This window comes from Thunnus thynnus, chromosome 3 (assembly GCF_963924715.1).
Source record: "Thunnus thynnus chromosome 3, fThuThy2.1, whole genome shotgun sequence".
Lineage (NCBI taxonomy): Eukaryota > Metazoa > Chordata > Actinopteri > Scombriformes > Scombridae > Thunnus > Thunnus thynnus.
This window is the reverse complement of record NC_089519.1, coordinates 31,653,229-31,679,450: the sequence shown is the minus strand read 5'-3', so window position 1 is coordinate 31,679,450 and position 26,222 is coordinate 31,653,229. Positions and strand designations below refer to the sequence as shown.

At 39.4% G+C, this 26,222-nt stretch overlaps 1 protein-coding gene across 1 annotated transcript in view; it reads right to left on the bottom strand.

The window, feature by feature from the left end:
- Positions 1-26,222, bottom strand: part of LOC137180151 (voltage-dependent T-type calcium channel subunit alpha-1I-like) — a 223,393-nt gene that overhangs the window by 79,303 nt on the left and 117,868 nt on the right. Inside the window, exons 7-13 of the mRNA XM_067585420.1 lie at positions 22,271-22,613; positions 21,284-21,376; positions 13,142-13,481; positions 12,662-13,062; positions 3,453-3,604; positions 1,628-1,813; positions 227-344 (exon numbers count right to left, since the gene is read on the bottom strand). Coding sequence (XP_067441521.1) covers positions 227-344; positions 1,628-1,813; positions 3,453-3,604; positions 12,662-13,062; positions 13,142-13,481; positions 21,284-21,376; positions 22,271-22,613 — 1,633 coding nt within the window. The remainder of the gene's footprint in view (positions 1-226; positions 345-1,627; positions 1,814-3,452; positions 3,605-12,661; positions 13,063-13,141; positions 13,482-21,283; positions 21,377-22,270; positions 22,614-26,222) is intronic.

Sequence of the window (26,222 nt, the reverse complement as noted above, 5' to 3'; positions counted from 1 at the left end):
TCAAGTGATCAGATTTACAGGTTATGGTTGCTATGTAAATTCTCACAGAAATGTCTTAAGAAATACGTGCAAGTCATCCGCATACATAGAGAATGTATATAGTATGTTGAATACACGTGCAAAAGTATCCACTGCTGCAAAGCAGAATACTGCAAAGGAATGCACTGAGATGTGTGTTAGTGTATTTATATCTGGTCAATAAACAGTAGAGTCATATGTTGATTACCTGGAAAACAGTGACGATGGCCCAGAGCAGAGAGTCAAAGTTCTTCCTGTCTGGTACTGTGTCTCCAGTCTCTGTCTTAAGACTGAACTTGCAGCCAAAAATGTGCATTCCCAGGATACTGCAACACAACCGCAGGGACACAATGATGGAGTAGGTTAACATACTGTACTGCACACACTGGAGTGATCAAACTTACTGTAATGAGGAATTGTATACATTTACAGAGGCGTGACAATTTCAAGACCCGAATTTAAGAGTTGTGTGTGAGGATTCTTTGAAATATTCAGGGTTGTATGCTGCTCTGCTTGTTATTAATTGTTTTTGTACCCTGGTTACATGTAATACTTTCTTGGCTGCAATGATGAAGATAAATTTAAATGTTAAAGCCTGGTTACATAAGGTGACATCTGCTCCAGTGGCCATGTTGTCACTACCATGCAAAACATTTAAAAGTAATGACAGGGCTCTTTTAATGTACGGGTAATGCACACAATTGTTATATAGATGGTAATTCCTTGTAGGGTATCTTACAGTCCAAACCATTGTACAGCATCAAACTGTGACCACCATTAGAAGTAGTGACTGCCAGCTATAACCAGCACCTGAAATCTTTATTGTCATTGATAATGTTTCTTAAAGCCATTTTATCAATCACACAATTAACATGGAGTTAAATTGCAAACATGACATGAAATATTAATGGTTTCATATAGCTGGGATGTGACATTTCAGGAGCTCAGAACACACTTAACATGGAAGACTAAAATTATATCAAAATAAGTGTTTGTACTTGCAAATTTTTAAGTGTGTACTGTGGGTGATTTTCTCAGGGTAATTTCTTCTCACATCAACTTACTAAACAAAACTACAAGAACTGGCTCTTGTGGAAAGCAAAGCTGAGAGGAAGGAAAACAAGGACTGCAGTCATTGATCATATGCTGAAAGATCCTCTAGCCCTTCAGAGCGCTGCTGTGTCAGTGCTTGCACATCTACAAATGTCTGCTTGTTATGTTGCTCCAGTTCTTTAAGTGTCTGCTTGTTAAATTCTAACCAGATCTTCAAGAGTCTGCTTGTTATTTTGCACCAAGGGGTTAATAGTGGCTGTGGAACACCGTGACCTTCTGCACTTCAATAGCAGCTGTTAAGCAGGAGCACCGGACTTTAGAAAAGACAGAAGGTAGCACATACAAAGACACATAAAAGCAAGGGGTGAAACAATGATCTCTCTCTTGGGCATCTCTGTGAGAAACTATAAAACATTGGCAAGAGACAAAAAGAAAAGAAAAAAGAACGTATGCCTTGGCGAGGAGAAGCATGGACACACTGTTGTGTTATCTGTACATAATGAGAGACCAACATACCCAGGTATTCATATATACAGCACATTTAATTTCCCCATACCTGAAGATGAAGATGAAGAGCATAAGCAGCATGCAGAAGGTGGCCACGTTGTCCATGGTCTTCATGAGGACAACCAGCTGTCTCCTCAGAGCTGGCATGAACCTCACTAGCTTCAGCACCCTTAGCAGCCTGAAGGTCCTCAGCACAGACAAACCGCCGTCGGACTGGCCGACGATCTCACACACACTATACAGAGGGATGTCAGAGAAACAATGTAGAGTTATTTAAAGTTTTAATCTGAAATAATTACATAAAAATAAATGCCTGTTTCACTTCATCCACAAGTGGCAGCACAATAATAAAAAAGCATAGACGTATTTTTTAAAAGCTTATTAGATAAAGTCCTTTGTCCGCAGGAGGCGAGTTTTACATCTTTCGACAGCAGCTAGTAACACCTCACAATGACTGAAAGAGTGTCTGCTATAGAAACCAAGACTTCAAACTACAACTGAACTTTAAGTTGAGGGAAATCAAACTTTGTTCAAAGGAAACCTGAGGAAAAAAGATGTTACGTAAAGGCCCTATAGATAGACTAACATATAATCTCTGGTTTTATGCTGTTTGATGAAATTAAAGTAGCATTTTTGGGTCCTTAGGAAAATAAACCCCAGTAACACTAAACCCCAGGTAATCTACAATACAAGGAGGGGTCATCATCAAACCCCCACTATTGAATGTTTCTCTAATTCTTTGGGAAAGTTTGGTTGATCTTGTCTTGCAATAATTAATGTGTCCACTTAAGAGGTTACTTTAGCTTTAGACATTATAAATCAAGCACTTGCTTAAATACTTCATGACTTTAATTACCGTTTGCTGCTGCAGAACAATTACAAAAGGGGGATCCCAGAAGTTTTATCTTATCTTTTCTTTTTTCTTTTTTGTCGTGGTGAGTATATTCATCACGGACAGAGAACCATTCTCTAGTAGGAAATCTGGCTTTAAAGAAATTTGTCTTCTAATGGAGGTGGCTATCAAAGGCTCCTCTCAGAACATGAAAATAGCATGAATATAGCATCGTCTTTGCATCGGCGGCTCTGTATGAATAGCTGAAATTCAGATAGATGAAGAGATGGAAATCGGTAGTGGAGCAAGAGATAAGAAGACAGATGTAGATATGTTCAATCAACATGTATCTTCTGTGACGCGCTGCACATTTGATCTTGTTCAGTTTTAGTTGCTTTGATGTGTATTTGATCTCAGGGTTATAATGGGGATCACAGACAAAAGCGCTCAGCCAGATGAATTGAAAAAAAACACCAGCAGATCAAAGGCACAGCCACTCACCTGAAGCTCCAGGCACACACAACAAAAGACAAATTCTGTTTGCTGCTGTCTGACGCTGTGGCATCCAAATACATACAGGTAGTACATTTCAACCAGGTAGGTAACAGATGACAAGTTGACAAAGCACGACATGAATAATTATACTGCAGGATCGCTTTCCAGAATGGTCTGGGATTTCATCAATATTTCAGAAATATCATATTTTTGTCCTCTAAAACTGTAAACTGAAAAATATAGTGTATTTGGGGTATTTATATTTTTCAAACACTAATTAATATTTATGTGTTTTTAACACTGAATAATGTACATACTGTATGTAACACTGGTCTATAATAGTTCAACTTGATTTGAACAATAAAGTTATTCTTTTAGTCTTGCAGGAGTTTTGACCTCTTCATTAATACTGGTTCAACAGAATAAAATAGCATTTATACAGATCTATATATTGATGGCAATGTGTCTGGCCTGCAATAAGTATATTACTCTCTCAAGTCTACAATCACAATGAATACACAATTTGCTTACACCATTTCAGTTGTACCTTATGATGACGATGACTCCGTCAAAGACGTTGTAAGGGTTTCTCAGGTAGTTAAAAGAGCCGAACGCAGTGAGTTTGAGGATCATCTCCAAGGAAAACATGCTGGTGAAGACGATGTTGCAGATCTCCAGAACATTAGTGAGCTCCTCTGGCTGAAGGATTATATGAGACAAGTAAAAAAAACAGAAAGAAGATAAATTAGGAAATAAAGAGAAAAAGACAAACAAGAGAGGAAAGGGGAGGAAGAGAAACTAAAGCAGAAAAAAAATGTCTGTAGCATTGCTAATGGCCACTTAAGGCTGTAGTCTAATGCTCATCGCACACCAGAAAACAAAGTTAAAAGGATGAACAGTGGAGGGACAGCTTTGGTCTTTTTTAGATTCTTACCATGAGTGAAGTAAAATGTAATTGTGGCACAGAGAAAAATGGCCATGTTGTTGTTAAAAAGGATTGATCCCCCCTATGGAGGCTGTTTTGGGACATTTTTTACTGAGCTCATTAGGATCAGATCCACATTGTGACTAGCATAACAGCATTTCAAATGTTACCATGCTATGTTTGCATTAAGCTCACAGCTAATCCTTGTTATTACTGTAGGCATTTCAGCATGCATTATACATGTTATGTATTTTTATGTTTATTTATCTGATGATGATGATGATTATTATTTGTATGTATGTATTTGTAGGGGTCCCTAAACAGTCTTGGAATTGCATACATTTGATATGCCTTTGAAAAGCTGAGACTCTTGTGGATTCAATGAGCCCAATTGTATTCATGTGTGATGATGTTAGTCCTCGTAGCAGCCATTTCATTGTCATGAGACCATTTTTTTTTTAAACTTGACCTCACTGTATAAAATGACATATTGTGACCTCTAGTATAATCACAGCCTCATGAAACTTCAAAACCACAAACTAGAGACCTGGGGCATTCACAGGATGTATGGCTTTCCTCGGTATATTGACAATAAGGGGGTTTCTGAGTAATTTCCGAAACAGAAGTGCTCGCCATTCAATCGCCAAAAAGTGCAGTTTTTCCAGAAAGTTCAGAAGTTTTTTGATACTAAATCACAGCATAATCTTCAGGTTGCCAGCGTTCAGATGATATATACCACTTCTATGTGGCATATACTGTTGACCTGCTATCTCCCCCTAAACATCCCCTTTCCCCCAAAAAAATGGGTCTATGCTAGGGGGGCGATGGAAGAGGTTAACTAGGCTATATTTCTGGCAAAAAATGACAAAGCTCAAGGATGAGGCGCTCTGTCTCCAGCTATCTATCACTCTGCTTTTTTTTTTCTTTTGCTTCCTCATCTCTTTCTCTAGTTATCAGATATTTTACTCACCATGGATCGAATGCACAAAATTGATTGGTGGAAAGGGCAAGAAGGAGGACAATAGCTTTTACACACAACTGCACCCACACACACACACACACACACAGAGACTATGACACCAGTACAGATAAGAGTACACATACTGGTTACCTGCATTTCTAGTAATATTCTGGCAACAAAACACAAAGAACAGCCTGAATGCTGTTCAAATACTGTCTGCATTTCTTGTCCACATCACTACTGTCTACTCATTTCCTACCCAGCAGCACACACACACACACACACTGCTGCCATTAAAAAGGTTCAACATTTTACTCCTTCCAGCTTGGAGACAAACTGAAAGACTACATTTTTGTTCCTGAGAATATTCTGGAGAGCTATGATGTAATGTAACAATTTAGTTGTGGAAGTTACACCAGTAAAGCAAGTGTTAATTTACAATGAGAGTTATAAAATTAACTCTTGAACTTGAACTGCCAGTATTTAAATCCAATTTGCTTTTCACTGTATGCCTTTACAAGATATTCTGGTTTCTTCTACTTATTGTCACTTACTAATGTGCATGAATGTCTGTCTTTTCAGTAGTAACATTTGACACCGTTTGAGTAACTTCTTCTTTCTGTTTTTGTCTTTCTGTCTCTGCCTGCCTTAATAGAAGAACACACATACACACACACACACACACAAAGAGCTAAATTTGGCACAATCATGAATCTAGCATATCACGATTCCACAGAGCTCCTCTGGTAACTTCAGCAATAACACTTCTGACATTTCACCGCCCCAGAATCAATGAGCACTGCTTGTTTTGCATTTACATGTCTGTCGGTGTGTATGTGTGCATCTGTTTGTAGCGACTCTGCTGTTAGGAGATGCATGTATGTGTGTGTGTGCCTGTGTGTGTGTATGTGTGTGTTGTCATTCCTAATGAGTGTTTAGCAGTGTGAAAACACAACCTAATGATGCGTGCCCACCAGTTTTGGTAACGATGTGACGGCTGACCGCTGTTTGTAGACCAGCTAAACAGCGCAGCAGCCCCCGGAGATCCATTACTGCTGTCTCATTACTGCAGACCTGGGTACAGAAGACTGGTGTTTTCCGGTCGGCGGATGTATGGAATAAAATAAGAAAAGTGGGTATTTGATGTCCCACTAAGGACTCACTCTTATATAAGGAAATTATGTACTTGTAAAGTGAACAAAACAGAAAGTTTTTTTAAAAAGAGCATTTGCTCTAACTAAACTAAATGAGATAAAACTTCAAAAACAAAAACTGTGGTGTATAAGCTTGCAGCAGCTGGCAAAACAATATTGCCTGTAAAACCTGCCCATTACTCTTTACCATGTATCAATAACCCTTTAATGTCTATCTGCAGCAATTTGCCTGACATCTGTCATATGCATTGGTCTGCACTGATCTGATCAGTATCAAACTTCACTGATATTTTCTTAGCAAATGTATTAATTCTAGTCTGTATTCACCAACTCAAGACTGACATGCAGTCCGGTGCAGTTCTGTGATAGAGACCGTCCTCACCAGGAAAACAACAGCATCGGTCATTTGTTCAAACACTTAAAATGAACAGACATGGTGGAAAAAAATATTGGTACCCTTTGCTACCCTTTGATACCCCTTTGCTTTTGATTTACAATAAAACAAATGAAAATGGCATGGCCAAAAATACTGGTACCCTTAATTTAATATTTTGTGGCACAGCCTTTGGAGGTAGTAACTGCAGTCAAGCGCTTTCTGTAACTCTGAGTAAGGTCTCTATACCTCTCCACTGGTAGTTCGGCCTACTCTTCTTGAGCAAACTGCTCCAGTTCTCTCTGGTTTGATGGCTGCCATCTCCCAACTGCAAGTTTCAGCTCTTTCCACAGATGTTCAATGGGCTTCAGATCAGGACTCATAGCAGGCCACTTCAGAATTGTCCAACGTTTTCTTCTTATCCACTCTTGGGTGCTTTTTGATGTATGTTCGGGGTCAATATCCTGCTGGAAGACCCATGAGCTGTGACTAAGACACAGCTTTCTGACTCTGGGCTGTATATTTCTCTCCAAAATGCCTTGATGGCCTTCTGATTTCATTGTACCCTGCACAGATTCAAAGCAGCAAAGCAACCCCAAAACATCACTAAGCCTCCTCCATGTTTCACAGTAGCCATGGTGTTCTTTTCTTTAAAGGCTTCATTTTTTCTTCTGTAAACATAGGGTTGGTGTGATTTACCAAAAAGCTCTAATTTTATTTCATTTGTCCAAAGCACTTTCTCCCAGAAGGACTGTGGCTTTTCAACATGCATTTTGGCAAAGTCCAGTCTGGCTTTTTTGTGTCTCCCTCTTGGAAGTGGGGTTTTCCTGGGTCTTCAACCATGGAGCCTATTTTCATTCAGACAGTGACGGATGGTGAAACTATTGTACCTTGAACTTGAAGATCAGCTTGGATCTGTACTGAAATTTTCCTTGATTCTTTCTCAACCATTCAAGCAATCCTTCTGTTCAATCTCGGGCCAATTTTTCTCTTGCAACCGCGTCCAGAGATGTTGGCTATAGTTCCATGGGCTTTAAATTTCTTAATAACATTGGCAACAGTGGTCACAGGATCATAAAACTCTTTGGAGATGGTCCTGTAACCTTTACATTGACCTACATTGGCTATTACCTTTTTTTCTAATGTCTTCAGACCACTCTTTAGTTTTCCTTCTGTTTTCCACGTTCAGTGTGATGCACACAGTGGCACAAAACAGCAGAGGGAGTAATTTTCTCCTTTTAAACTGGCTGCATGAGTGATTAGAAGATTGAAAACACCTGTGATACTAATTAAAACACAATAATCTGCTTAAAGTATCACTACAAATCAATTATTTCTTACAACCTATAATCCAGGCTGTTTGTAGAATGTCTTCGTAGAATAAGCATGAATTCTGCTATTTTCACAACTTTTTTGTTTCGTTCCACTGCAAACCAAACATAGACATGCATTGATAATAAAATATCTTTGAATTTCAAAACTGTTCAGGGCGAATGGTGCATTATTTTAATAAAACGCAAGAGTAACAATAATTTCAACAACGTCTGTAAGTGTTTAAAAGTTTGTTTGTTTTTTCCTGACAAGCAACCTCTCGTGGTTGTGGGTATAATAGCTGTTATCTCTCAGAAGCAAATGTGGACGTTGTGTGATGTAATAGTACTGAAAACCCTCCTAAAAGGGAACACACATTGGCAGTGTATGACATGTCAAAACACCCACATGTGTCAACTTGTTGGGGTACGCCACTGTCCTAGTCCCACCATAATTCCCCAGAAAAACTGCAACTTTATCACATTTGTTCTGCTTAAATGATGCATCAGGTGTTTTTCAATGAACATCCGTTGATGCTTGTCAAATGATGCAATATGTGTGTGTTGCACATAAGAATGAGGTTAACATGGGAAGTTGGGTGGACAAAGTGTCTGACCTTGACAAGAGGACTGCTCTTTGAATCTTATCTACTAACATTCAACTTTTCTTTTAACCATGATTGTGATCCTTCCTTTACATTAAACATGCAGTTTTAGTTTTAGTTAGTCAGCAGCCCACCATACTGGTGGATCAGACAATACCTGTATGATTCATTTTTGAAATGCCTATAGAGGTCAATATGGTACCCATTTGGTAATGAGCACCTATTGCTGTGATGATCACAAATTTTTGCAACAAGCCCAGCCTTTTTAGCCTTTTCCCTGCTCTAATGCTTTTAGCATCTGGTGCATAGAGTCTGACCTCTGTTATTTTGACACAGGTTCACACTCATATAACATTCCTGTGATAGTAAATAACCCAAACCCACTGCTGTGGCATTGTGCATAAATATCAGTAATGTGATAATGGAAATCATAACAATCCTAAAGCCTTTGATGTGTCTCACTTTGTTATTTCTATAAAAGTGGTGTAATTTGTTTTGTTCCCTGCACTTAATGGAATCAAATCTCTCAAATATGAGCCTCTTTATATTTCAACAGCAACTTAATTCAGATAGCTATCTTATTAAGGTTTGTGCCCCTGGTTATTGAATTTCCAAAAATCCTTCAGTAGGGGTAAGAGATTACATTTATTCATAACATACATATTAAAAGCAGCATTTCAGTAACTGAAACATTAAATCCTTCTGTATTGCTGTCATTTGCTATTTCGAGACATTCGGCTGTTTTCTGTAGATTGTTCGATTGTCTTCCAAACCCCAGTTTTATTTTCACCTTTGAATTTTCAGACCTACACTGCTTTATAATTGTCAACTATTTTTGGCTTTTACTGTTTCAATTAGCATATGGCAGTCATAGCCCAAATATCTTAAACTGAGTATGTGGGTGTTGTTGAATATTTTGACTGTGACCTCAGTTGCCCCCACAACATGAATTCGGTTATTTCCTTTCGTTTTAATCTTTGCATTTGGGCAGAGAAAGACACGTAGCACTGTTGTTTGATCTCTATCCATCCCTGTCAAATCTCCAAAGAAGTGCCCGTCACGCTGCTGCATTATTAATCCCCAAACAGCTGCTAAATTATCTGAGGTGTCTTCTCACTGGAGCAATCAACCCCATTCAGTGGGAGATCTAGCCTTGTATTTTTAGTAACGTACGTCATGCCACTGTTGCAACTAATATCCCTTCAAAGACAATGGCCAAGTGCCCTGACAACTGAATCCCAGGAATTATGATCATATTTGTGATGTCAAAAGCAATATGAAGTGCCCTTGTAACTGATGGATTCCTAAGACTTTATCTTGATTCTATGAAGAAACTCGACATTTACAATATCATCATCTCCATTAATTTAAAAAACCATCATCTGATTTCTCCTTTAAAACATTAGAGATTCTTGTCTTTCTTTGCCAAAAGGTCATTAACATTTCTACTCATAATATTCACCTTTTTTTCCCATTAGCTGCAGGATTTGATACATTTTTGACAAAAATGGTTTTCAGGCTTTGCAATATGAAGTGATATTTAAACTTTCATTCCTAACTTTGATTTAGAAATGGCCCTTTGAGCCATAAAACATCCTTTGCTAACACTCTCACATCTTTCCAGATACGTAATCCAACAGTAAAACCAATAAAAGATGATGACGGCAGTGTTACTGTAGTTATATAAATGTTTAAGTGTGTTTCTAAAAATATGAGCAGCTCATATGGCAAACTATTTTCCAGACCATTGAATATTTAAACATATGAGAGAATGTAGAGTTTGCTGTTGAGCTGCTTTGTTATGGTTCTAATAAAATATTTTATCATGTAGTTTGATTAGCAAAAAATGTGTGTTTGCTGTGAAGGACGTCCCAAAACACTTCTTAGACTCTTTCACCAACAAACTGCCTTCTTTTGGACTTAATAAATTCACCAAATTATGTTTGGTTGCCTCCCGGTGGTCTAAATCATACCTGCCTGAAACCCTGAAATTTAGAAAAGCAACTTGGTTGCATTTTCCGCACTGTTTATCTGTTGTTTCCAGACTGACAGAACCAGAGACCACAGGTGTAGCAGGACAGGTGGAAGCACCCCTCTACAGGATGAGGATCAGAGCGATGAGACAGATTAAGCCTCTGATATCACTGTTCAAACAGAGGGAAGGAGGCATGACTCCAGTTTGCTAAACAGCCTGTGGAACCGCAGACATTCCAGCTCGCTATTTCCTCCCCATTAGAGCAGCAAAGTCTCTCTCTGCCTCCGTCTGTCTGTCTCTCTCTATTTTTAGCCGCCTCTGAGATGAGAGACGACCCACCACTGCGGCGGTGGCAGAAGTGAGTGGGCGATGGTATAGCGAGAGCAAGAAATATTGATAGAAAGACAAAGAGTGCACAAAGCAGAGCGACAGAGAGAGACAGGAAACTGGGAAGAATGGGGGGGGGGGGCAAAAGTTGAAAGAATGCACAGAGCATCACTTTTCATTCCTAGGAGATATTGGTGAGTGTGATCGGAACCAAAGGTGTAATAATATTCTGGTGGTCCTGCCAACATCTTGCAGCCTAACCTGAGTGCACACATGTCTGTCCTGTTGACTGGGGAATCACATTATACAGGAACGGATGGAGGCTGAGAGAGGAAGAGGCATGTAAGAAACAGAGACGGGTGTGCAGGAGAAAGCATATAGAAAGGTTTACATTGCGGAGGAGTGTAGACATAGAGTGACAGGGAGAGAAACTAAAAGAGACGGCCGACTCAGACTGCAAACATGGTCGGTGGTTCACTCTGGAGCAAATGTAGGCGGGAAGAGAGGCTCCAGCTGCATCTACATTGAGATCTCATGCAGCTAATAAACAGGAAAATCCTTCATTTTTAACTGCTGCATTATGGATTCCCCCATTCATAATCCCACAGTGTTGGCTCCTTAGCACATGCTAACTGGTTAGTAATAACTGAAGATAAACACACACATAAATATGTAAAGAACTAACTAAATAAATAAAACAGATAAAAACAACATTACCACTAATGGATGAAACCTCCCTCCAAACATTGTGAGATTTCTGTTTCTGTTGTCTTTCAACTAAAAGTTGTAAAAATCCTGGGAAGCTTTGACTGTTGACAGATCAGGTTCTCATTATTTTTCCTCTTACCAGCCTGAAGTGTTGGAAATGTGATTGGGCGTCTATGGTTGGTGACCATGAAAAGTTAACTGCAAGTGTCATGTTCATAACTCAACAATAGAGAAAAAAATACACCTCTCACCCGGTATCAGACTTAGCTGTGGTGTTGGAGCTAAAAAAATATCAAACTGAATGAAAAAAGAACCCGCACACTCAAATCTGTGCAAGAATCTTTTTTAATTAGCGAGCTTTCGGTCAGATGAAGGCATGAACCATAACTTAACCAATCAAGATAAAGTGATCCTGGAATTGTCAGTGTTAAGGATGGGTCCCTTTATACTTTTTATCAGTTTGCCTTTGTATCTTTTTGTGGAAGCTGACCGTTTCAACCATTTTTCCATTACTTTGAACAAACTATTTTGACTTTTGCTATCTAATTTTGCACACATTCTAAATTGCAATACATGGTGATCAGGTGCCGCAACTGGCTGGGATTAGTTGGATGGGTGTCCTGTACTGTTTGCACATCACACCTGGTAGATTATTGGATGTTTTGATGATAAGTATCCTTAAGATTACTTCCCTTATTTTTGGAATCGCTGCTGTATAGGGTGTGTAATTAGGGTTTCCCCATGATGCTAACCATGTGACCAAATAGAAACAGGCAAAAACTTTTTTCCTTTTTATTTTATGAAGACTGTGTAGATATTGTTGCTAGTTTCAAGGTCAGAAAAGGTCTTATCAAGTCAAAAAAGGTTGATAATTGAATTCCAAATCAGGAAACTCTATACATTTTATATTTTCTTTCTGCTGGTGATGTTATGATTCTTTTATGCCATGGGCATGTTCTCTTTTCTGGTTGTGTTCAATGTAAAAACAAAGAAATGTACTTTGAAATAATGCACCAACAATTTGTCAAACAACCACAATGGGAATCCAATGGGACAGGCAGCATGCCCGAAGACTGTGCTTTAAAGCAGCTACTTTTGATATTCTGTGTAATTATACTGAACCTGTTGAGCAAAGCCTGTAGGGTACTTATGCAATGCTTTCTCTATGGACAAGAAATGTACATTATGTGAGCACAAGCGCAGGATATTTGATTGAAGTTTCTAAAGTTCAATAGAGAGGCAGCTGTGCAAAAGAGGCATACTGAGAGAAAGGAGAACATGGCACAGATGTTGTAGACATTGACTGACTGCAGAAAGAGGAAAAAATGAAAAACAGAAGTATGACAGACAGACCATGAGAAGTACTTTAAACATAAGAAATGTTATGCATCACAGAGGAGAGCTGCAGCTGTCCGTACCTGCTCGTGATGCTCGATGCCCATGCTGATGGTGTTGATCAGGATGGCGATCATGATGCCTCGGTTGAAGTACTTGCTCTCCACGATGCCCCACAGCTTCGTCCTAATCTCATAGCACAGCTTCTTGCATTTCTGCTGAGGACTACATCCCGTCCCTGCACCATCGTGGCCTTTCTTGTCCTTTTCTTTACCACTAGATTGTACCCCCTCCGTGTCCGTTTCCTCCACAGCTCCCTCCTCGGCTTCATCGCTGGCCGCACCGCGAACCGGTCCGACCCCATCAGAGAGTGACAGGGCAGCGACACACTGGGGGCAGCCAACAGTGGCAGAGGAAGAGGTGAGCGCCATGGGTTCAGCAGGTGAGGCGTGGTCAGGTTTGTTATGGTGGGGACAAGGTGGACCTGAAATTGTGCAAATGGAGGGTGTTAAATAGTAAGTGTATAAACCGTGCATGTGAATACCATTTTTACAGTTACCTACCGTGCCTCAACACCGCTCTCCTCTCACGTCCACCCCTTCCATTGGACTTCCTATCCCTCCCTTCTCTTCCTCCTCTACCTCTTCCGACGCCCCGAAAGCCACGAGGTTTCCCCCGCAGGGTGTTGAAAAGGGCGACAGTCTGTCTCCTGGCCTTGCGGAGGATGTGGCAGACCAGCTGGAAGAGCTCCTCATAGCAGTCCCCGGGCTCACTTGCCAGGGTGGAAGAGGACGAACACCGTGCCCTCTGCTCCTGCATCAGCTGGTGCTCCCTCTGCTTGGTCTCTGAGAACTGGGTGGCGATGACGACCAGGCACAGGTTGATCATGAAGAAGGAACCAACCTAAAAGGATAAGAGGGAAAACGCAGAAACAGATATTTTACAGGTGAATACTGCTAAAGATTAAATGTTTAAATTTTAAACCATTATCCACACTCTAGACTACCTAGGTTTGTTTTTAACTGCACCATTTGTACACACTGGCATGAATCTGATCTGTAAGTGGTCAGATAATCACACTGAATAAAGAACTCTCAACAAGATGGCTTGATGCCAATGCAGTTTAGCCCATTAGCCTATTTGGCTGGACAACTCAAAACATCACACATTATACAGTACGATTCTAAAAAAAGCTGCTGTGTTCTCAATTAAACCAGTGAGATCTAACATTGCAAGTCTTGTCCTTTCTTTTACTAAATAACCAGCAAACCTGATAAATTTAAGCCCAACCAACGTTAATCTATTAGACGAGGAGATCATACACCTTTATGTCAACCTGATCTCTGCTCTTGTAATTCTTTCTTTATTTGGTCATGCGAGATAAAACATCAATTGGATCCTATTCAATGAATTTTACATGGAAATCTCATGTGATTTAGGGATATAACCCACCCACTCACTCACCCATTCACTCAAATTTACAGATCTATCCAAATAGATCTCTTTTATCACTGAAATGAACATACCGTTCTACTGTATAGGCTAGGCTAATACCAGTACTATAGAGTTGTGAAGTGGGATGAGCTATTTCAGGTGCTCCTGGTTCTGAAGATAAAATTCCTTTTCATTTTCTCTACAGAAAACGTTGAATAACTCATATTTGGAGCTCTTCCACAGTTTGGATTGAAGGTGAACATCTGTTTTAGAAAATATCTGTTTCTTTGATATAAAGTCATAAGGTAGAAGCCTGCCTATGTTATTTATGGCTATTCTGTTATTTATGATATTCTGGTCTTTTTTCCCCTAAACATCCTTTGATCCGATCTCAATCTTTGGTGGAGGTTGTCAAGCTGTGCTGTCTATGCAAGCTGCATAGCGATCTACCCACTTCTAAAGAGTACTTTACAATGTTTATACTTGTTTTAAAAGTTTTGTTTAGCTTTGCAGTTCCTTTTCAGAACCTAAAACATTATGAATGTAGTTAAAATATCTAACCATCTAGGCAAACGCCCAAATCTACCGCCAGACAGCCAACTCTGTGTTATCTAAAATGCCTGTGGAAGACGTTTGTTAGGCAAAAAATTAATAGATGACTGCATGAGCGACTGAAACCGGGCCTTGAGCTTGGTTGTCCTTGATTAATAATACATTGTTTTTTTTAGCAAAAGACAGCCTTTTGAGATTTTAGTGTATCGGCGCAACAGTCAGAGAGGATAAAAGGCAGAGAGAGGAAGGGTCAGAAGAATAAAGAAGAATCCTTACTTTTTGTGCCTCTCTCATTCATCATCTCTGTCTGTTACTCTTGAACTCATGAATTTCTTTCACTAAAACCTGTCCCAATGCTCCATTATTAATCGAGAATAACCAGGTTGAAGGCTAAGATGAAGAAGTTCCAAAGCAGCCACTGCTTAACCTTTCATTATTAATAAAATAATGAAAGATGTGTGTCAGAAACTGTAAGGTAAGCTGTGTTGCAGTGCTGCATGTTTGATGTTTGAGGCTCACTCTCTTTACAAGAGACAGTGGGTGAAATGGATATAGTGGGAGAGAGAAAATGAGAGAAGAAAAAGGGGGTAAGGTCACCCAGAGAAGCAGAGCTTATGTGGAAAAAGAGGATAGAGAAAGCGAGAAGGCAGAGAGGGGGGATGAAGTCTAATGCTCTCTAGGTTGTGATCAATAGTGATTGTGAAGCCTGATAACCCCCTCCTGCTCTCCATCTGAACCGCTGTGACAAAGACTATGGAAGAGCTGGATAAAAAGTGTGTGTAAGCATGTGTGCGTGTGCGTCAGTGTATGTCAGTGTGTGTTTTGTGTGTAAAGCTCCTCTTCATTGATCCAAAGCAGAGATTTGTGGGCTGACTGGCTGGTTTTCATCCCAGCTCTCTGGACTCACGGACTGAAAGGGAGGCAGTAGGTCCCAGCACCCATTCAGCACCCTCGCTGATCCCATCAAATATTTATACTCACACTCTGCTGGAGCTGCTGAAATACAATTAGATTAGTGTGTGCGTGTGTGTGTGTGTCTGTGCAGTTTCAGTGTTTGCAGCAGAGTGACAAAATGACTATGTGTGAGAGGATATGAGAATGTGTGGATGACACTGAATGGATGTACTGAGTGTGTGTGTGTGTGAGTTTGAGCATGAAAAAGAGAGAGGCAAACCCTCAATTTGCACCACAAACCAACATGAATCCAAAAGCTCCAGATATTGATATTTTTTTTAAGATTTACAAGAATCATATGACAATTTAATGACAAGGAACTATCCCCGACTCAGAGGCTCTTCACAGCTTTTTTTTCTCACATGACATTTACAATGTGTTTCATTGTTCTCGTCAATCCCATTTCCATCAACAGCAGGCAGCTGTTAGCAGCAAGTAAGTACTCTGATAAAGTCACTGTACACTACCTAGCATGTACCAAACAGTTGACAAAGACCTAAAGAACTTGAGGCATATTTTTCTAGATAGTCGGTGGAGACCAAACCACAGCTACAAGGAAAGTGAATATAGGACTTATGATCTCCAAATTAATGTTAATGTTGCTTTTGTGTGTGCAGGTTGTATGAGTAGGCAGTTGTTCCAAAAGTGTTGAGCAACTGGACTTGTTGTAGATTCTTGAAGATGTTTCGCCTCTCATCCAAAAGGCTTCTTCAGTCCCAGGTATTTAACCTCTCATTTAGTCCTCTTGTCTGTCATGTGACAGTCATTAGAGTCCAGATGTAAACGGGTGTTAAACCGCCTGGCGAGGGATGACAGGACATAATTGTAATTGATGTCGGTGTCGTAGACCACCTTTTCTGTTGATTGATGGTTTTTCCACTTTGACATACTGTATACGGCCTCTTTCACACCTGGAACTCGTGTGACTCTAACGACACATGTCACATGATAGACAAGAAGACTGATGAACCGCATGTGTTTGTTTACACGAAAGCTGCGTTTTTCATTCATTCGTGTCACGCCCGTCTGGGTGACCTATGCGCTCAACATTGTGCCTGAACACCTCATGTAGACACACATAGACAGAGCTGCTCTGCTTAACATGCTGATCACGCTACGCTTTCTGTGTAGCCACAGTGTAAGAATACTCAAAAAACAATAATCATGTTTTTACTGTAACATTAGTTAATGAGTAAAACATCTGCAAAACAACTGTCTGAAATTGCTCTTGCCAACAGCAGGTACAAACCACTTTCTCTAGATCAGACTTATAAGCTCATAAATCATGAAAGAAACACTTTAACACAACTATCACACAGTTTACTCAGATCACATTACAAGGTTTCTGGGTATTAAAGTCTCACAAATCAGTCATCTGTTACTGAAATGCTTTTGTTTTTTTTGCACTGAGATCAACTAAACCCTAGGCGAACACACAAGCGCGCAGCAACAGGTAGGGACATCACGTAACATTAGCGATAAGGCAATCCGTAATGGTGTATGTGTTGAATGTTAATACAAGTTATAAGTAAAGGCAAATGGGGAGCTTAAACTGTGTCAAATCATGGGGCTTACCACACAGTAAGTCTGTGTAACAAAACAAGGCTGAGGGTGGCATTTCCGGATGTTAAACCTTAATTCCATAGGGCCGAGCTATTTTCCACGCAAAGCCTTTAATTCCGCTGAGCCCTCGTGTCTAAACTGCTCTACATGATGGTAATCAGCGTACAGCATCTCTCTAACTCTCTCCGTCTTTATCTCCGTCTCCTCTCACCTTTTTCATCTGTCTCTCCATCTGTCGCTCTCTCTCTCTCTCTCTCTCGTATCACTCACTCTTCATCCTACTCTACCTCTCTCTCTCTCAATTCAATTCAATTTACTTACTCTGCATGAATGTAACATGAGAGAAATTGTCAAGGCATCTCAATACAACCTGAATCTCTCTCTCTCCTTCCTTTCTCTCTCTCTCTCTTTATCTCTGTCACTCGCGTCCCTCCATCTCTCCATGCTCAGTGTCGTGCAGCATTAAAGAAAACATAATTAAAAGTCTCCTCATCTGTCTGCCAGTGAGACGAGGACGAGCCGGGGATGTGAAGAGAACTTCTAACATTCAAATAGTAACACTTAAATCACTTTCCTCTACTAAGCCTGTTTGTGAGACAGGCCTTGAAACACGCTGTAACAAAGCCGACAAGAGCCTGGCTGTCAAATCTCGACTCTGTGGGGAAAAAAGACACAGCAACTGCTGGGAGTAAAATCTGCTTATTCTGCTTCTATAGCAGACTAAATGTTTTAAGTCTAATGAATGACAATATGCTTATCTTGAGATATATTAAACAATGGGGATTTACTTCCTCATTTACAGTTGGTATTGTAATGCTTCAGGCAAGTCTGCTTTACTAGACACTCAGAGGAGACATTTTTTTAGTTTAAGGTCTAGCAATTAAGTTGATTTTGATCCTGTATCTAGAAAATGGTTTAAACTGTTTGTTTAATTGGTGAAAGACTTTACACACACCATAGAGGCAAGCATCTGTACAAATATGTGACTTATAGTACCATTGCAACCCTGTCTCCTATAAATTAAGTTTATATACTACTAAATTGATTTCCCAGTTACATTGCATTGTTTTTGGAATGAATGAGCTGCATTTATGTACTACACTGAAGTTGTAGGGAATGGGTCGGGGTGGATGGCGGGCGTACAAAGTGAAAGATCTTGGAACAAGAGTCCAATGTGAGGTTCGGTTCAGGCGACAAAAACACTTTGGTTAAGGTTAGTGAAAGACTGTGGTTTTGGTTAAAATGTTAATAAACACATTATGTCTTGTGTTTTAAGTCCCTGTGGACTTTTTCTGTATTAAACCAAGACCATGATATTTCCATGGCCGTAAAAATCCCCTACAGACATGTTTTAAGACATATGAAACACTCTGCTTTGAATAACTATTTGTGTCTGATGTGTTTTTTCCCATTAAAAATGTTCAATTACATGGTTAGAAATTCATAAAATGAAAATCCCACATCCCTCTAGTGTCAAACTCTGCATATACATCATTCTACACAATGAGGGTCAAACATTAAAGTGAAGTAACAATAAGAAAAACACATTTTATGGAGGGTAAATGGAGGGGGACTTGCTGCTAGTGCCTAAACATAATCAAGCAGATATGGTACTGCAAGATCAGATATTCTGCTGGGTAAAAAAAACAAAAAAAAAGTTCAGTTTGAACATTTTTGCAACTTACCAAACATGTTAATTCAACCAGCATTACATTTCTTTTTTTTTTTTTCTGCAAAACATATTAACTGTTGCAATTTAGCCATAAACTTAATTTCTAGCAGACAATTTAAACATTCTCATTAGGTCCCTGAACTGCACTTATAAAGTACTGGTAGTGACGACATTTACTGGGTATCTAAGTTATTCTAATGGCAGATGTGTAGCGGTGCATATATGCAGATATATGGTGTATACTCACCTCCAGGCAGGTTGATTTACCGTATACCTATCTCAAAGTAACCACAGACATGTATCAGTGTCAAGAATACCCACCTATCAAATCACCACTATAATTACTATTGCACTCATTAAGTCTAATGACTGTAATAGTAAGTTATGGGAGCAAGTTATTGCAACAAGTTCTTTGCTGATCCCTTGACTTTTCATCTACTATTGACAGCTTGATTCACATCTGCCAAATAGTTTTAATTGATTTCAGTAGCTTAATATGATAGCGGTATGCTAACAATTCCCAGAAACATTGGAGAAGCAGCAATAGTGACTATGCACCACAGATTCTCCTATTTAATATTCATAATGTATCATTTAAAAAACTGCCCTTGTTTATGAAATCTGCTTTATACCGCTGTCCTTGCCTTTCCTTAAAACTAAAGTAAATTCATTCTTAAAGGTGAGAAAGGCAGGACGACATGCTGTGTGGACATACTGATAAACCCGATGCTATGATCAGTGTGTCTGCTCCAACAACATGAACCCAGAGGACACGCTGAGAGATTCTCTAATTAATAACATTGCATTTAAGATCAAAGCGGGAGACCGACATGCGGTCGCCTCCTCTCTCTCCCGTCCTCCGATTCTCTCTTTGATTTCACGCCGACACTCCGGTCCATCATCACATCTCCTGGCTTCTTCCATCTATCCTTCAATGCGGCGTCCATCACTTCCCCCACTCTCTCATCACGTCTTCCCCTCTTCATCATATCTCTTTCTTAAATTCACTCACCATCCACTCTCCCACTTTCCACCATTCTTCTATTTTCTCTACCGTTTCATCGTCTTCCTTCCATTTCTTACCATCCAGCAACAGTTACTCCCATCCTCTCTCCATCACTCCTCACATCAAAAAGCAACCATTATAACACGAATCATCTGCAGCGAGGCAATTTTAGGGGCTTGATGTACTGTAGATAGATAACGCCCCACGGCAAATGTGGAAAAGAGCGTGGGAATGTGTTCTTTTATGTGTGTCTGTTTGTCAATAAATTTGGATGCGCGTGTTTCCGCGTGAATGATTATAATGAGTCGAGCGACAGATACATGACTGATGATCAGAATACAGCTCGGCGAGACACTGGGGGAAGGAAAGGGAAAGAAAGAGGAGATGAAATGATGGCGAGAGAGGGGGATGGATGACAGGAGGTGGTAGAGATAAAAAGGAAAGTGGGGAAGAAAGGAGGTTATGGATGAGAGTGAGACAGAAGATGAAGAAAAGAGGGATGGAGAGAAGTGTTAGCGGAGAGTCAAGAAGTGATAGATGACGGGACAGAGGTAAGAAATGTAGAGTGACAGGGAGCGGAGAGTGACAGATTTATGGAGGTGGAAGGCTGTAGAGAGTAATAGAAGAAGAAATGGAAGGAAACAAAGTGTGTGTTGGTGAGATGAGAAAAGAGGAGAAGAAGAGAGGCAGAGCTTCTGTTTGAATCTGAAGTCAGGCAATTAAAAGTGTAATAAAAAGACAAGACAGCCCCTGGGTTAGGGAAATAACCGGGACTGGCAGTCACACCGCATTATGATAACACACACATACACATACTCTCTGACAGGCTGAAAAAAAGAATCATATTGAGGTGAACATGCATCGGTGCTCACACATAACAACTTACACACACACACGGAAGCTAATGGATTGGAATTAAAATGTGTTTTATCGGAACAAAAGGGGGGATTCTTCGGGGATTTCAGCTCAGCTTTCACTGTGACACTGACAGTCTTGTGTGTGTGTGTGTTTGTGGATGTGTGTGTGTGTGTGTGTGGGTATGCAGTACAGAGAAGGAGAGAGCGACAGTGTTTCATTTCAGTCGTCTGTAGCTTGGCAACAAAAGCAGGGAATCTAAAAGTATGTAGAACTGCAGAAATTATGACTTTATTGCATGTGTGTGTGTATTACCGAGTGTGTACTTTTTTTTTGTTTTATTAGAGTTTAGTGTTACTATTTTTCAACATTAAGTGGGCTTGTATTATAGTGATGTGATCTAATGATATTGATGTTCTGAAGATTAATAATTCCAAGCAAGTTTTAATTAAAGTAAAGAACTAACAAAATAAGTTTAAGTTTTGATTTTACATACAGCATGAAGAGCTTTATCTGATCCAGTGCAACAGAGTTATTTGCACTGAATATCTGTTTGATAATTGTATTCCACCTGTCAAATGTTGATAACGTTAAATATATAAATACCATGATATTAATGTCAACCGTTGCTCGGCATTATGCGCACATTTTCATGTACGTGTGACTTACAATAATCAGTAGGATGAAGTAGATGAAGTTGTAGAAGGAATGAGCATCCATCACATAGTACATGATCTCCACCCAGCCCTCCAGAGTGATCACCTACAGTGAAGAAAACAGGTGACAAAAAGACAATAAAAATGAGGGCAGACATACAACCATCAACATACAGTCAAATATGAAACTTTCATATAACTTTAACACTTACGGGAGCACTTAAAACTTTCTTTGTTTTTGGGCCATTTTTTTCAGATTCATGTATAATTATGCCGACATGGAACAAAAACTGACACAATAGCCTGCATATATCAAAACAATGTAAAGCTCACTCCCAAAAAGTATCTGTATTTGTCCTGAACTGCTTTATGAAATGCTTTGTGTGACTGGCACTTAAGTATCTATCTGATCTGTATTCATAACAACTTTCAAAGCTGTTTTGATATGTAAGACACAATGTCATGAACATTCCATGAATATTCCTATTCCTATTATATCCCATATTTTGGTTGCTACAGGTGAAAAAGTTTCTGGGTATATTGCAAGGTTCTCATTCTGTGAAAGGAACATGTAACATCTTGAGCCTACTTGCAACATTAAAACAACTAATGATTATCAATTAATCTGCAGAATGTTTTCTCGATTTAGTCGATGAAATGTTAATAAATAGTGAAAAAATGGCATTAACAATTTTTCAGAGCCCATGATGATGTCTTCAATTTGCTTGTTTTGTCTGACTAACAGTCCAAAACTAAGTTAAGTTATTAAATTTACAGTCAAATATGACAAAGAAAAACAGCAAATTGTAACATTTGAGAAGCTGGAATCAAAGAGCATTTGGCATTTTTGCTTGAAAAATGGCTGAAATGATTGATTGAATATCAAAATAGTTGCTGGTTAATTTTCTTTTGATTGACTATTTGAATGATCGTCTAATTGTTGTAGCTCTAATTGAAACCCAAATATCTACACTCACGGCCCTTGCACCAAAATTCCCACCTGGAAGATGACGATCCAGGCATAGGCGATGTTGTCAAAGTTGATGGCTCCTTTGTGGGGGTTGCTGTACCCGGTATGACACCTGGTGTAGTACTGGTTCCAGTTGACACACAGGCCTGCTATGCTGACACTGCCATTGGCCAGAGGCTCGGGGCTCAGGCCCAGCGACTGTCGGTACAGGGCGTCGTCTTTGTCCAAGCAGCAGGTCCTGCCTCCTTCGCGGCGGACCGGGACGTCGTTGCAGGACATGATGCCATTGTCGACTGGCAGGGAGCAGATGAAGGGCCGCTCGTCATCCTCATCAGCCATGTAGTAGGGCCGAGGCAGACTGATCCCTGTAGTGCTGGTGGAGGTGTGGAGGGAAAAAGTGGTGAGTAAAATTCTACAGTAAAAACTAAAGAGCATTACATCATTTGTGTAGCTTAAACATCATACAAAAAGAAGAAAGTAAGAAGATGGTTAAAGGACAGGTTCACAGTTTTTCAAGTCTGTGTTTAAACAACAGTCAGGTGTCAAAATGAACACTTAAACACATTTTGCTCTCTGTAATCATTTAACCCGCTTATACAAGCCATAAAAAGATCCCTTCCTAATGCACTTACAATGTAAGTGATAGGGGACAATATCCACAGGCCTTGTTTGTTTTGAAATTTTTGTCTGAAGATAATATGAGGCTTCATCTGTATGAGTTAATCAAATAAAGTAGATATCTTCCACTAAAAAAAAAGAAGAGAGAGATCTCTCTTTGTGTCTTGATTAGCAGTGTTGTTGAGTTGCAGTGGAAGTATAGTAACAAAAGTAGAGAATTTGGTACTAAAAAGACTGTGACTTTGAAAGATACTGAATTGATTTGACTAATTAGGACGGCTGAAGCCTCATATTAGCTTCAAATAAACTTTTTAATACATTTTTTTGCACAGAAAGAGGCTTGTGGATTTTGTCCCCCATCACTTACATTGAAAGATCATTATTAAGAGATCTCTTAATAGCCAGTGTGAACAGGAGGAATGATTACAGCAAGAAAATCCCTGCGTCAATGTGCATTTGGGCACTTGACTATTGTTTTAGAAAAGCTTTTAAAAATTGTGAACCTATCCTTTAACTGACCTCAACAAAGACAACCCTGACCTGTCTAATAACACAAGGAGAACATTTATACTGCCCAAACCATTTAACACACATGAGGGCTGAACAAAATACACTACCTAAATTAATCATGAATAAACATGTGTCAGTGTTCATTTGGACACCTGGATGTTGTTTTAGGACAGACTTGAAAAATCGTGAATCTATTTTTTAAACAATTATATAAACCATCACATTAAAGAAGAAGAATTATATTAAAGCAAGGACCAAATAGTTTTGAGATTCTAAAAAAAAGTGTAAGTTCATAAAGTTGGTCGCAATTAAAGCATGTAAATATCATTCTGACCTGCTTTTTGCTGTTTGAATTTGAAAATCTAGACACACTATGCTGTGAACTTACTTGTTTTTTCTAGTTTTACACACTGATTCAAATTCAAAGTTGCGCTACAATGCAACTTGTGGTGTAAATTATGACTCTGCTTGATGAGTAATCAATAAAATCTGAAAATCAATTTCAAGCCTGACTAGTATAGAGATCCCAGAACTGAAGTGATGTCAATTGGTCTTTTTTTGCTGATGCATTTAAAGGATTCTTGAGACATAAAAAAAAAAGGTAACTGCAAACAATAAGAGAAAAAGTTATTTTCTCTCCAGTTACAATAGCATCATGTACCTCCACAATAACACGGAGGTACGTAGAGACATGCCAACAAAGAACAATGCACGTGTTCATACATGCTAGCATCTTATGGGGATTTTACACGGAGCTAAACTGCTTGTCCTTCATGGCTATTTCTAACATTTGTGTGGTGTGAGATTGGAGCTGAAAGCAGAAAATATAATGATCACAGACACAGAGACGAATGGATGAAAGAGCGGAGAGAAAGATGGAGAGAGAGAGAGAGAGAGACATAGACAGACAGACAGAGAGAGATAATTATGTTTGTGATGGTAAAATTGAAGGAAAATGACACCAGAGATAGACAGAGTGGGAGAGGTAGTGGTGGTAGTGATGGAGAGATGTGGATCCATGTTGGGCACTGACACACAGAGCAGATAGTCGGCTGTCGGGAGCAGTTGTTGAGCTCATCATTGACCATATCCTGCAGTGGTGAGTCCGCCATTGTTGGCTGTATTTGGCAGCCCTCTGATTGACTATACTGAATAAGTGGCAGATGTAGTGATTTTCTTTGGGGTACAAATGCAAACTAATGACAAGTTTATTCCCTTTCACACACATGCAACAGTTTTTGAAAGGTATGTAATGCAACCTCTAGTGTTTGATGACTCAGGAATAAGAATAGGCCAAAAACAAAACACTCCAGGAATGATGTAAGGAGAATAATACTGAGGGAATAGCATATTAAAGTGTCAAATGCCAAAAAGGGTATAGAACACCAAAGTACAATGCCATTAAAATAATTAAAGAAATAAGGGGAGAGAGTCAGGAGGGGGGCAATGAGAGAAGTAGAGGAAGTTAGTGTATACAAAGGGAAGAAAGGGATGAAGCAAGACAAGAGAACAAAAAATAAGAGATAAAGATAAGGAAAAAAACAAAAATCAATACCTTAGAGAGGAAAGGCAAGACAGGGTGAGGAAAAGTAAAAAAAAACGTGTGAGACAAAAAAAAAAGGTGCTTGAGAATGTGCTGCCATTACAATAAGAGCATGGTAGGGGCAAAAGACAGCAGAACAGCAAAGCTCTGTGTGATCTCAGTTTAATCCAGGAGTGGGCGGCTATTTAAAGGGCAGAACAGAGAAAGAGACACGGATGAATGCAGATGTTGGTTAGCAATTGTATCTGACCTGGTATTTGAGAAGGCTTGATGGAAGCAGCATTGTGAGCACTACCCCTGTTTCTCACTAGTCTATGTCTTTGTCAGGCTCTTTGTATCCTTCTCACTGACTCTGTCTCTCTGTATTGTGCTGTACTGAATAGAAGCTATTATCAAGCTCAGTGACCTGAGGAGATATGAAGCCTTTTTTACATCAGTTAAGTTAATGGTGTAGCTCCGGATTTTATTTATCCCTTTCATATCTTTTTTTTTACATCATATTCGTTGATTCTGGCCGAAATCTCTTCAGTTGCATCATGACAGAATTACATTGGCTCATAGGGCCGATCGTAATCAAAATGCACCACTGGCATGGCTTGAGTTCCAAGAAAAATATTTGATATTAATATAACTGAAATTGGTCTCTGATAATGTTTTGGTTAGTAGTTCCATTTTTATCCTTTAATAGTTTGAATTCCACTAATCAATATATTATCATTAAGTAAAATGATTACATGAAATGTAAAAGGGGTCACCTGGATTGAAAACACGCTACTGTATGGTTCAGTCTTTCTATTCTCATGAACCGTGTTTTCAGCAGGAGCAAGCAGCTGTTTTCAGTTAAAAAATACTACCTGCCCAGCATCAAATCTAGCAGCTAAAGAGCAGTTAAGGAAATTTTTCTCAGGAGTTGATGAAGACAATTCCTGAACTAAAACAAGAGTAAATATGGACTTAAATTTGGTAGGTGGCTACGCTCAAAATACTGTAGGCCTAAATGTTAATGTGGCTCTGTGTCTGCAAATGTGTAAATAGTCAAATGTTTGCATGTGTTAAAATCCAGGGCTTTTACAATGAACAAAAACAGATTCAGTGACAAACAACCTAGTTTCAGTAGAGCATTTAATGCAGACTATACGACAGGTATGAAGCAAAATGATTCAAGGATTGGAACTGGAAACCTCTCCAAACTATCATCACCATGAATGCTTTAATTTCCTGAACTTAACAGTTATTTCCACCCAGCCTTTTTGTCATGATAGCCTACTGTTTTCATCTGCTTTAAGTGCTGATGTCTGGTTGTGTTTTTAC